The sequence below is a fragment of the Corylus avellana genome, chromosome ca7 (assembly GCF_901000735.1).
Source record: "Corylus avellana chromosome ca7, CavTom2PMs-1.0".
Taxonomy (NCBI): domain Eukaryota; kingdom Viridiplantae; phylum Streptophyta; class Magnoliopsida; order Fagales; family Betulaceae; genus Corylus; species Corylus avellana.
The window spans coordinates 29,658,851-29,671,596 of record NC_081547.1 but is presented as its reverse complement, the minus strand read 5'-3'; the positions used below and the strand labels follow the sequence as shown (position 1 = coordinate 29,671,596).

At 33.4% G+C, this 12,746-nt stretch overlaps 1 protein-coding gene across 1 annotated transcript; it reads left to right on the top strand.

Moving 5' to 3' along the window:
* The first annotated feature begins 6,900 nt into the window (after positions 1 to 6,900).
* LOC132188458 (wound-induced protein 1-like) lies at positions 6,901 to 8,063 on the top strand. The gene has a single exon (XM_059602912.1). It carries the CDS (start codon positions 7,199 to 7,201, stop codon positions 7,565 to 7,567), a length of 369 nt encoding a protein of 122 aa, XP_059458895.1. The 5' UTR covers positions 6,901 to 7,198; the 3' UTR covers positions 7,568 to 8,063.
* Positions 8,064 to 12,746: the final 4,683 nt, after the last annotated feature.

Sequence of the window (12,746 nt, the reverse complement as noted above, 5' to 3'; positions counted from 1 at the left end):
CGATTTTTGTGATGCCTTGATCCCCTTTTAATTTATATATAATTTTATTATTGCTTTTCTAACTAAACATTAAAAAAAAAAAAATTGATAAAATGGTGAGGAAACCGAATGGCATAATTTTCTTATTTCTAACCCAAATTCTGGTTTCATGTTTTCCCTTTTCTGGGCGTTGTCCGTTTTTATCGCTTAACGACTCTACCATCTTTTCTTTTTGCAAGACGCAATTGCTGAGTAAGAAAACAAGTCAGACCAATTTATACAAAATATGATTATGTCAACACGCTACTATTAGCAATTTTCCATGTGAGTTAATACTTGTTAAGATTAAGGTGGTCACGTAATCGCAACATGAATGAAAGGGCTATAATTCTTTTTTCATATTTGGATGGCTGCGCCCACTTTGCTGATTTTTATATATTTTCTTGAAATTTATTTTAAGGCGTTAGCAATCAGGGCAATAAATTGCTAATATGGAAAGTATGGAACCCACTGCATTAATAATAAGTCTCAAAGTACAAAGTATGAATACTTACAAATGTTATTATTAACTTTAATTTTTTTAAATAATAATTGCTAACTTTAATTATTAACTTACAAATGTTATTCTTGAAATAGCTTTTTTTTTTTAAACTACTTTTCACCTCTATTTTTTTTTATGTTTAACTTGACAATTCTCTGATTTTTTTGTTTGTTTTCGAATCCCATAATCGATGTCATGGATAATTGGATATGATATTGTAGAAGCCGCGTTTGGCAATTTCTGATCATTCAAGCGAGCCAGAGCTGACAAAGCACCTAAGCCTCTGGAAAAGGACACTAGAGGTATTCAAACGTTTCATATCAAGTTGCTGAAAATGGGAGTAATATATATATATTTTTTTTGTTTTTTGTTTTGTTTTTTTTTTTCTACTCAAAACAGGAAAGTGAGGCTAATTTCTAATTATTCACATGCATAGTGTGAACTCTATTTTGATGGGGACAATTTTTTCGATTTTGGAACGAAAAAAAGTATGGAAAAATTCACTTTACCCTATGAAGTTTAAGGAGTTTTTCAATTCGAACATCAATGTTTAAAAATTGGCAATGTACCCTCATAATGTTTCAAAAACTTTTAATTCAGACCCTCCGTTACTAATTTTCATCTAATTGGACAGAAATCATCCCACAAGCGTCTCGCGCGGGATTTTGATGCCCTCTATTCCAATTTTGTTTTCATTAAAACCTATAAAATTACGTAATTATCTTCATTAAAACCTATAAAATTGAAGGTAATTACGTAATTTCATAGGTTTTAATGAGGGCAAAATTAAAATAGACGGTATCAAAATCCCAGATGAGACGCACGTACATGGGATGATTTCCGTCCAATTAGACGAAAATTAGTAACGGAAAGTCTGAATTGAAATTTTTTAAAATATTATGAAGTACATTGCCAATTTTTAAACATTGAGATTCGAATAAAAAAACTCATGAAAGTTCAATGGGTAAATTGAATTTAACCCAAAAAAATCCATTTGATTGACTAAAAGGAAAAAGAAAAAGAAAAAGAAAAAGAAAAGAAACAACTAATCCATTTGTTTGGTGACTAATCCATCACCAAACAACTAAAATCACATCATGTTAATTATTTTTTTTACAAATTGATTAGCGATACAACCAAGGCAGGCATCCAACATTTGGAAGGATCTCAGCAAAGCATCATTCCAGCTTGTCTAAATATTCCTTGAACCGTAGTCATATCCTTTTAATTGAATAAAAGCACAAAACCGAGAGGAAAAGGAAAAGATTCTCCAAGGAACAATTTGGCATATGGGTTATGCCAAACTTTGTTCATGAAAGATTATTCCACATATATATAGTTCGAATATGGCATGCCCTTTTTGTTTAAATTCGTTACTTGTGATGAGAAGGCCAAAGAACCCAGGATCATTAGGGGATTCAGCCAACAAAAAGAAATATTTTATTAAAATGAGAAGTAAATAATCGCTAGTTATCTAAAAATATTAAGTTAATACAAAATAATTAGTTTAATTATTTATTAATATTCTGACAAAAACTAAAGGTGGGTTTGAGATTGATTCAAAAAAGGAAAATTTTAAAGGCCCAACTATTTTGCCCAACTTGTCTCCAATTTTTGCCTTCTTTTTCAATTTAAAAAAAAAATGAAAATGAAAAAAAAATTGACATTATTAGGAAGAAAATTACCATTTTTTATTTTTTTTAAAAGAGAAGTGCTAGAAAGCCAAACAAATGAATCTAGAAAAATTTATAAACTAATGTGGCAAGGGTTTTTAAATTAAAAAAAAAAAAGCAATTCTCCCTCAATTGTTTGCCACTCACGGTCTGCCATATCAGTTTGAAAATTTTGTTGGGTTCATTTGTTTGACTCCTTAGCACTCCCCTTTTAAAAATACTAAATAAAAGAAGGATCAAACATGGATATTATTGCATCAGATATTTTTTTTTCATTTTCTATTTTATTTAAAAAAAATAAATAAAAAAATAAAGGACAAAAGTTAGACAAAAGTTGAACAAAATAGTTGAATTGCTATCGTCCCCTTCAAAAAAAGTTGGTCTTGTGGAGGTAATGGTGATAATCCGAAGCACTTATTCAACAAAATATAATATTTTATAATCTCCATCACTGTTATAGCTAGTGGGAAGCTTTCAAATAAGAGTAAGAATTTGGGGGGGAAATTGTACCGTTTTCCATCAGAATTAATGCCAAGTTATCAACCTTGTCGTTGTCATGTCATTTTCTGTGTATTTTCTACATTATTCCACCTTCTCTATCTTTTTATTTACACAAGATGGGATAGTATTAGAGAATTGGTAATTGCAGTGCAAGTTGTAGTTTCTTTTCTTACTAGTCTTTATACATATCTGAATAGTTGGGTGCGTCGTGTCCTTATCGTGAAACCTATCAAATATGATCTCAGCAGGCTTGGTAACATATTGAGCAACAGACAAATTCGGGGAAAAAAGATAATGGTGAGAAAAATTGACTCCATCCGGTCATCACTTCGAAAGTCTTTAAGCGACTTTTCTTTAGTTGGTGACCACAAGCACGAAGACTAAAATCGTGTATGGTTGATCATATTGAGTCATTGACGAGAAATTAATTAAAGATTTCATAATAAATTTCAAAGCTATTTATTATTTCCCAATTGGGGTACGATATATCAAGCATCCACCCCACCATTCTTGAAGAGATAAGAACGCAGGCCTAGCTAGGCCAGATTGTAAACCCAAATGTGTAAGGAAAATGTTGTAGTTGCAGCCATGAAATTCAACACCTACTAGCCAGGAGACAGAAAATTCGACACTAGTATTTTGTTTCAGTCATACCCTAGTGACACTTGACAAAGCTAGGTTGTACCTCACCAAATGACGTGAATTGAGCACATGCGTAGTTAGAGTCATGCCTTATCAAAGAATGACACCTGAATACGGTTAGAGATTAAAAAAAAGTACTTTGCATAAGAAAATGAGTAGAGTGACTCAAGTCTCTAAGTATACACATTCAACACACTCTTGCATGTGCAATCAATTACATCCTAAGGGTGAATAATTATTTCCCGCCGCCCCTCCAATAAGTCTTCGAGCTTACTCTCCATCTCTTTAATAGGCATTCGTGATAAAGTTGACCATGCGATCAACTACATAATGAGGGTGAATATATATATATATATATATAAAATTCTCATAGCAAATCATGTTTACTTTGGTTAATTTTTTTCGTCATGTTGCAGTTAAAAACTATATCACGTATTTGTTGATGAGATTTGATTCAAATATTTTTTTTCCTTACAAAAATTAAGGAGAGGCTAAATCGTGAATTCAAATTTTGTCGTACCTTTTTAAAAACGAATAATGAAATTTCTAATAATTTCTTCTTCTTCTTGGTTAATGCAATATTTAGAAACTTAATTAAGTTAACTCCATTCGCTGTATCATGTTGATTAATGAGAATCTTTATAATAAGCAAGTTGAGAATGCTTTTTTTGCACTTGTAATCTTAGAATTTATTCCTTGATTTAGAGATCGAGGATCGTATGTTGTCATAAGATTCTTGAATCGTCACTGTGTCTCATAGCCTTCTAGCATCACTCCTGAGAGAGAGAGGATCCAGTTCCAATTCCAACTGCATCAAACGCAAAATTAAAATTCCATGCACTCCACGCAATAAAATGTATATTGTTAAGAGTTCATGTTCGGATTGTGTAATAAAGATATTTGCTTGACATTTCACATGGTTTTTATGTCCCTCAATTTAGAGCTTGTTTGGGACAATATTTGGTTAGTTTAGTTAAAAACATTACATTTTTTTCCCTAAAAAAAATTTCAAAACTGCATTTTCGATGACTGAAAATGAGATTTTTTTTTAAAAAAAAAGATTTTTTGTATAGAAAAATTAAACTTTTAATTTTTTTTTTAGAAAAGTGGATAGTGATTGATGACACAATAATTGAGTATGGGAAAATTACAGTTTACCCCCAAAGTTGACAACGTTTTTCAATTCGAACATCAAAATTTCAATTTTTGCAATCTACCCCCACAAAGTTTCAATTTTTTTTCAATTCGACCAATATCATCTCAAAATTTCCATTTGCCCCTGATTTTTATTTTTATTTCTTTGTTTTTTATGAAAACAAAAACAAATTTGGGGGTGCAAAAATGACCAAATGTCCTTGAATTTTTTTATTTTTTTATTTTTTATTTTTTAAAAAATAAAAATTATGGGCAATATGGAAAGTTTTGGATAAAATTGGTCAAATTGCAAAAATTTGAAACTTTGAGGGGGTGGATTGCAAAAATTAAAACTTTGGTGTTCGAATTGAAAAACGCTGTCAACTTTGAAGGGGTAAACTGTAATTTTCCCATTGAGTTTTCTTATTTCCTTCTAGGATGTCATGCACGCTCTAGTCTCCTACGATGACAACAACACTTTAAACTTAAATGGTATATATATCGTTCCCGTATAGGGTTTTCTATTAAAAAATAATTTGACTTTTCACATGTTCTTTCTTCTATCCCCAAATATATACCGGCTTCGTTTGCCCCCAGTCAGGACCGGCACTGTAGCCGGAACAGCACTGTTCCAGCTACAGTGCCAACTGACAGGTGGCAGCAAAAATTGACTTTTTCATCTTAATTTTTTTTTTTTGGCACTGTAGCTGAAACAGTGCAGTGCCGGCCCGGCTGTTGGCAAACATAGCCACCTTTATCCTTGTTTCCCTCCCATGGTCGTAGCCTCTTAGGTCGTCAAATGTAAATCTCAATTTATTGAATAGAGTAGACAATTTCTTGGTTTTGAAATGTACTTTTTGTAAGTTTTCAACCTTCTTATTAATGGAGGAAACAGTTATTCATCTAGTCTTTAATAAATATCAAGAGGATTGTAGGAAATGTAGATGGAGGAAAACGAGCGACACGTAAGCTTACGGTCATCACAAGTAAATGCTCTCCTGCATCATGTGAATGTCATGCATGTGCAGGGGCGGATCCAGGGGTCGACTGGGGGCACTCCTTGCCCTTGGTAAAATTTTTTTGTATGCCCCTCAGCCGTGATTATACCCTCTTTCAGGCATAAGTATGCCCATAAGCCATGATTATGCCATCTCCCTCATGCTTCAGCCATATATTATGCCCCTTCGTAAAATGAAATTTGAAAAAATTTAGAAACTTTGTGTTTCAGACGAATGGAAGGAAGAAGACAACAAATTGTACTTCAAACGGTGCGTTTTCTTTTTAGGAATATTGACTGGGGAGTGGGGACAGGCTGCAACAAATATAAACAAAACAATAAAAAAAAAATTAAAGAATGATGGGGAACAGCAGCCGTGTAAGTTAAAAAAAAAAAGAGAAAAAAAAAGAAGCCAAGCCTAAAGTGAGGAACAACGGCTGTGTAAATTAAAAACAAAATAAAAAATTTTGTAAAAATAAAACACGCGTGCTTGGTAAAAATAATTGTTCTTTTAAATGAATTGTCTTAATATTTATATAATTATATTGCTATTAAGCCTATTTTTCCTAATTGTTTTTATATTTAATTATTTATGAATTTATATAATTTTTTTTTCATATTTTAATTGTATAAATATATAATTGTAGTTGTCTGAAATTATGGAGAAAAATAACGATTCTATTGACCTCCAATCAAATTCTAAACAATCTCGTGTTGAAGTAGATTTAGTAAATCTATGTAGAGATCCTTGCTTCAGGAAAAAAAAAAAAAGAAAAAAAAGTGCGATTATCATCCTAGTGATAAAGACTAAATTCGAAGAACATATCTACAAATATAATAATTGAATTAGCACTAGTAGTGACAAAACAAATTGTAAGTTATATTTATATGTTTTAAAACATAATTAAAAAATTTGTTGAATTATTCACTTATTCAGTTCGTTATATTTTTGTATTCATTAAAAAAATACAGCAATGCGAAAAGAAGACAAAAAAAATATTTTTTGTATTTTATTCATTAAAAAAATGCCCCCACGTAGAAAAAATCCTGCGTCTGTCACTGTGCATGTGTGACAATAGCATATGTCGTGTGGGTCAATCTCTGCTGTCTGTTTTGGTTACTGGAGTCAAAACCGACCATTGACCTTCCGATTGAAGGTCCGGTATAGTAGCTAGTTTACCGATTGCTAAACTTGTTCATGGCATTAAATGTGAAAGAATATGTAGCAATTTGCTTAACCCTGTTGGTAGAAAAGGCATTAATCATGACAAAGTTTTTCCTTGGGGTCGGTGGAAATGCATCCAATTTCTAACATTTCTGTTGAAAACATAAGTATAAGTAAGATTATATAAGTATAAGTAAGATTATATGCATTTTAAACGTATGTTAATTTAATAAATTAGCGACGTACATGCATGTTAATGAATGGCTTATCAAAGATCAGCGTTTCTCTTCGGCTTTTGCCCTGTCAGGAGCTTTTGTATTTCTTCCTCTGTCTCTCTTTCGTTCTCCATCCAAAACAAAGACCCTCCACCTAGGCACCCACCTGGGCTTCGGCTAAAACTGGCTAACTCTCAGGAAGCTCAGGAAGAAAGTGATTCTTCTAGTAACCAAAGGGTAGTTCTCGCCCTCTATGACGCCCTGAGCACCCGCGACGTGGCCACTGTGCACCAGATCGTCGCCACCGACCTCGAGTGGTGGTTCCATGGTCCGCCATCTCATCAGTTCTTGATGCAACTTCTCACCGGCAGTGCTACAGCCTCTGCCTCGTCCTTTAGCTTCATCCCCCAGTCCATAACCTCCTTCGGGCCCACTGTCCTCGTCGAGGGCTGCGATCGCGCCTGCTCCATTTCCTGGGTCCACGCCTGGACCGTCTCTGATGGGGTAATTACTCAACTCAGGGAGTACGTCAACACGTCCCTCACCGTCACCCGCCTCGGAAACACCAGCCCATCTTCACCCTCCAAGTCGAATTTCGCGTCCACGTCATCAGCATCATCGAAGGCTGAGATCACCTCACTCCATTGCCCGACCCTTTGGGAAAGCAGCGTCTCTAGTCGGGTCGGAAAGTCCGTGCCGGGTCTGCTCCTGGCAATATAATAAATATCGCTCTCTCCATCTGTCCGATCCGCTACAGCTGTTAGTACTATTCCCATATATTACAATAAATAAAAGGGTTAATTTATGGGCTGAGCTGGAATCCCGGAATGTACACCAAGTAGAGAGATGTGATTCCGTACTTAATTAGGTAGTGTTTTGGTTTTAGGTTTGTGTTTTGTGTGCTTTTATCTTCATTGAAAAGTGTTAAGGGAATCAAATAAATAAAATTTATAAAAATTTTCAATGTGATAAACCGTAAGTGTAGACAAGGAAGAGAGAATTACATTTTTTAAATTTAAAAACCCTTGCCACGTCAGTTTAAAAACTTTTATGAATTCATTTGTTTGGCTCCCTAATATTTCTCTTTATCTTTTGGTTTTGTCTTTGTTGTCCGAGTGTGTGCCGGAGTCGAGCCAGGTAGGTGGAACCATGACGGTGGAATATTCCTATTGGTCATCATATCCCATTGTAATCCCGTGTTTGGATTATGCAATAGAGATATTAGCATGTGATTGTCATACGATTTTTGCCATGCCTTGATATACCTTTTAATTTATATCATTTTATTATTGCTTTTCTAAATAAACATTAAAAATAAATAAAAATTTTTGATAAAATGGTGAGGAAACTGAATGGCATAATTTTCTTATTTCTAAGCCAAATTCTAGTTTCATATTTTCCCTTTTTTTGGGCATTGTCTGTTTTTATTGCTTAACGACTCTACCTTCTTTTCTTTTTGCAAGACGCTACTATTAGCAATTTTCCATGTAAGTTAATACGTATATATTAAGATTTAAGGTGGTCACGTACGTAATCGCAACATGAATGAATTAAAAGGGCCATAATTCTTTTTTCATATTTGGATGGCTGCGCCCACTTTAATTTACTGATTTTTATATACGTCTTTAGTTTTCAATCTCCTTACATAAATTTTCTTGAAATTTATTTCAAGGCGGATGGAGATGTTTAGCAATTTGGGCAATATTAAATTGCTAATAAGCAAGTATGGGACCCCACTGCATGCAATAATATTAAGTAGCAGAGCACGAAGTTTGGAAACTTACAAATTTTATTATTAACTTCAATTTTTGAAATAACAATTGCTAACGTACAGTTTTTGAAAAAGAATATTAATAATTAAAAAAAAAAAAAACTATTTTTCACCTCTATTTTTTATGTTTAACTTGACTACTAATTCTCTGATTTTTTTTTTTTTTTGTTTGTTTTCGAATTATTCAGATGCATAATGTGAACAATTAATTGTGCTGTACTCTGTTTTAATGGTGATAATTTTTTCGATTTAGAATGAAACAAAGGCCATTTGATTGACTAAAAAGAACAAGAAAAAGAAAAGAAGCTAATCCATCACCAAACAACTAAAATCACATCATGTTAATAAGCGATACAACCAAGGCAGGCATCCAACATTTGGAAGGATCTCAACAAAGCATCATTCCAGCTTCTCTAAAGATTCCTTCAACTGTAGTTATAGCCTTTTAATTGAATAAAAGCACAAAACCGAGAGCAAAATGAAAAGATTCTCCAACGAACAATTTGGCATGCATATGGGTTATGCCAAACTTTGTTCATGAAAGATTATTCCACGTACGTATATATAGTTCGAATATGGCATGCCCTTTTTGTTTAAATTCTTTGCTTGTGATAAGAAGGCCAAAGAGCTCAGGATCAGTAGGGGATTCCGCCAGCAAAAGGAAGTAAATGATCGCTAATTATCTAAAAAACTTGAGTTAATACAAAATAATTAATTTAATTATTTATTAATATTCTGACAAAAACTAGAGGTGGGTTTGAGAAAGCAGGTGTTGTGGAGGTAATAGTGATAATAATCCGAAGCACTTGTTCAACAAAATATAATATCTTATATCTCCATCACTGTTATAGCTAGTGAGAAGCTTTCAAATAAGAGTAGGAATTTGGGGGGGGAGGAAATTGTACCGTTTTCCATCGGAATTAATGCAAAGTTGTCAACCTTGTCGTTGTCATGTCATTTTCTGTGTATTTTCTACATTATTCCACCTTCTCTATCTTTTTATTTACACAAAATGGGAGAGTATTAGAGAATCGGTCAATGCACTGCAAGTCGTAGTTTCTTTTCTTACTAGTCTTTATACATATCTGAATCGCAGCAGGCTTGGTAACATATTGAGCAAAAGACAAATTTAAGGTAAAAGATACTGGTGAGAAAAATTGACTCCATCCGGCCGTCATCAGTTTGGGAAGTCTTAATTAATAAGCGACTTTTCTTTAGTTGGTGACCACTAGCACGAAGACAAAATCATGTATATGGTTGATCATATTGATGATGAGAAATTAATTAAAGATTTCATAATAAATTTCAAAGCTCTTTATTAATTCCTATTTGGGGTGTCTGGTGTGATACATCAACGTCTACCCCGCCACCCCACCATTCTTGAAGAGAGAATGCAGGCCTAGGCCAGATTGTGTACCAAAACCACGTACCCTTGTGGGCAAAGAGGTCACTGTGGAAGGCGCTACACATGGGATAACTGCAGCTTACTAGGAGACAAGAAATTCAACGTCACTACTCTGCTTGAGTTGTAACTCAGTGATACTGGAAAAATGTTGTACCTCATTAAAATGAGATGAATTGAGCGCCACCGGCCATTGTAGTTAGGTTGTCTCTTAGAGTATTCACAGTAGCTTTCCTATAATTTTTCTTAAATTTAAGAAATAAAACTACTTTTTGATTCTTTATTCAAATACACTCCACAATAACTTTCTTTTATATTTTCCTATAACATTAAAATATTATTTTGTTTACTTTCTTTTTATTTTTATATTTATTTATTTTGCATAAGAAAGTGTGGGAGGAGAAAGAATGTCCTTTTATGATTATAATAAATCATGTGGATTGCTACAGTTAAACCCAATACACTGTAGCAATCTTAATGTATAGGGAAGATATAAGGAAGTTGCTATAGGTGAGTTTTTATGATTTTTTTAAAATTTTTCCTATGTGTAGGGAAGAGAAGCAGCTTTATGGTAACGGCTGCCTGCTGGGAATGCTCTAATCAAAGGTTGACACTGGACTAATATTAAAGGGAAAAAGTACTTCGCATAGGAAAGACCGAAATAGAGTATAGTGACTCCAAGCACCCACATTCAACACCTTCCTGCATCTACAATCAACTACATTATAAGGGTGAATAATTATTTCCTGCTAGCCCCTCCAACAAAGCTTTGTTTGGCAAAGCATTTTCCCTAGACACTGTAGTTACGTAGATTGATGTGAAAAAAAAAAAGTAAGAATTTTAGGTATAAAAAAGTGAAAAAAAATTTTATTCTGTAGTGATTTTTTTTATTTGAATAATAATAACAAATGATTAATGTGATATAAAAATTAAAAAAAGTTAGAATGTTTTGATGTTGATTTTTTTGAGAAAATGTGATGAACAGTAACAAAGGAAAAACAAAGCCCAAGTCTTCGAAGTTGGCCATGCAATCAATTACATCATCACGGTGAAAACTTTTTTTATATTTAATTCTCAGGGCAAATCATGTTTATTTTGGTTAATTTTCTTTTCATCATGTTGCAGTTAAGAAACTCTAACACCTATTTGTTGATGAGATTTGATTCAAAAAAATTTTTTCCTTAATCGTGAATTCAAATTTTGTTGTACCTTTTCAAAAACGAATAAAGAAATGTCTAAGAATCTCTTCTTCTTCTTCTTCTTCTTCTTTTTGGTTAATGCAGGATTTAGAAACTTAATTATTAATGAGAATCTTTATAATAAGCAAGTTGAGAATGCCCTTTTTAGCACTTGTAATCCTAGAATTTATTCCTTGATTTGGAGAGGATCGTATATATGTTGCCATAAGATTCTTGAATCGTCACTGTGTCTCATAGCCTTCTAGCATCACTCGCGAGAGAGAGAGAAAGAGAGTATCCAGTTCCAATTCCAACTGCATCAGACGAAAAATTAAGATTCTATGCGCTAAGAGTTCATGTTTAGATTGTGTAATAAAGATATTTGCTTGAGATTTTCACATGGTTTTTATGTCCCTCGATTTAGAGTTTGTTTGTGATAAAATGTTATGCCAATATTAGATTTGTTTGGTAAAAAACTTTTTAAATTTTTATTTCGCCCTTAAAAAGTTCAAAAATTCCTTTTGGAGGAGGACTCAAAATGATATATTTTTTTTAAAAAAAAAAAAAAAAATTAAAAAATTTTAAACTTTTTTAATAGAAAAATTATATTTCTCAATGCAATTTCAACCCACTCTTAAATTTATTTAGAAACGTGGATGGTGATTGATGACGCAATAATTAAGTTTTCTTATTTTCTGCTGGGATGACACGCTCTAGTCTCCTACCGTGACAACAACACTTTAAATTGTATATCGTTCCTTTATAGGTTTTCTATTAAAAAATAAATTGAGTTTTCACATATTCTTTCTTCTTGTTCCCTCCCATGGTCCTAGCCTCCTAGGTCTACTGTAAATCTTTATTGCACTGAGTAGACAATTTCTTGGTTTTGAAATGTACTTTTTGTAAGTTTTCAACCTTCTTATTAATGGAGGAAACAGTTATTCATCTAGTCTTTAATAAATATCAAGAGGATTGTAGCCGTAGGTAATGTAGATGGACAACTAAAGCCGTAAAGAAAACGAGCGACACGTAAGCTTCCCGATCACAAGTAAATGCTCGCCTGGATCGTGTGAATGTGTGACAATAGCGTATATTTTGTGTTGGGACTAGTCTACTGTGTCATGTCGTGCGGGTCATTCTCTGCAGACAATAGCGTATATTTTGTGTTGGGACTATTCTACTGTGTCATGTCGTGCGGGGCATTCTCTACTGCCTTCAGAGACGGGTTTAGGGCGACCCGGAGTGGCCTGGTCCCCCAAATTAGAAGAAAAAAAAAAAAATAGTTTAGGTAATTTTTGTTGATCGGTTCTTCTTTAAAATTTCTTTAAGCTTAAGTCTTTAAATTTAAAACCGACTCCATCCCTAACTGTCTATTTCGGTTATTGGAGTCAAAACCGACCATTGATCTTCCGATTGAAGGTCTGGTATAGTAGCTAGTTTACCGATTGCTAAACTTGTTCATGGCATTAAATGTGAAAGAATAGAGAATAACTTCCGTTCGGTTGTGGCAAAAAACCCTCATTTTCTGCCCACCAATGTAAATGTGAC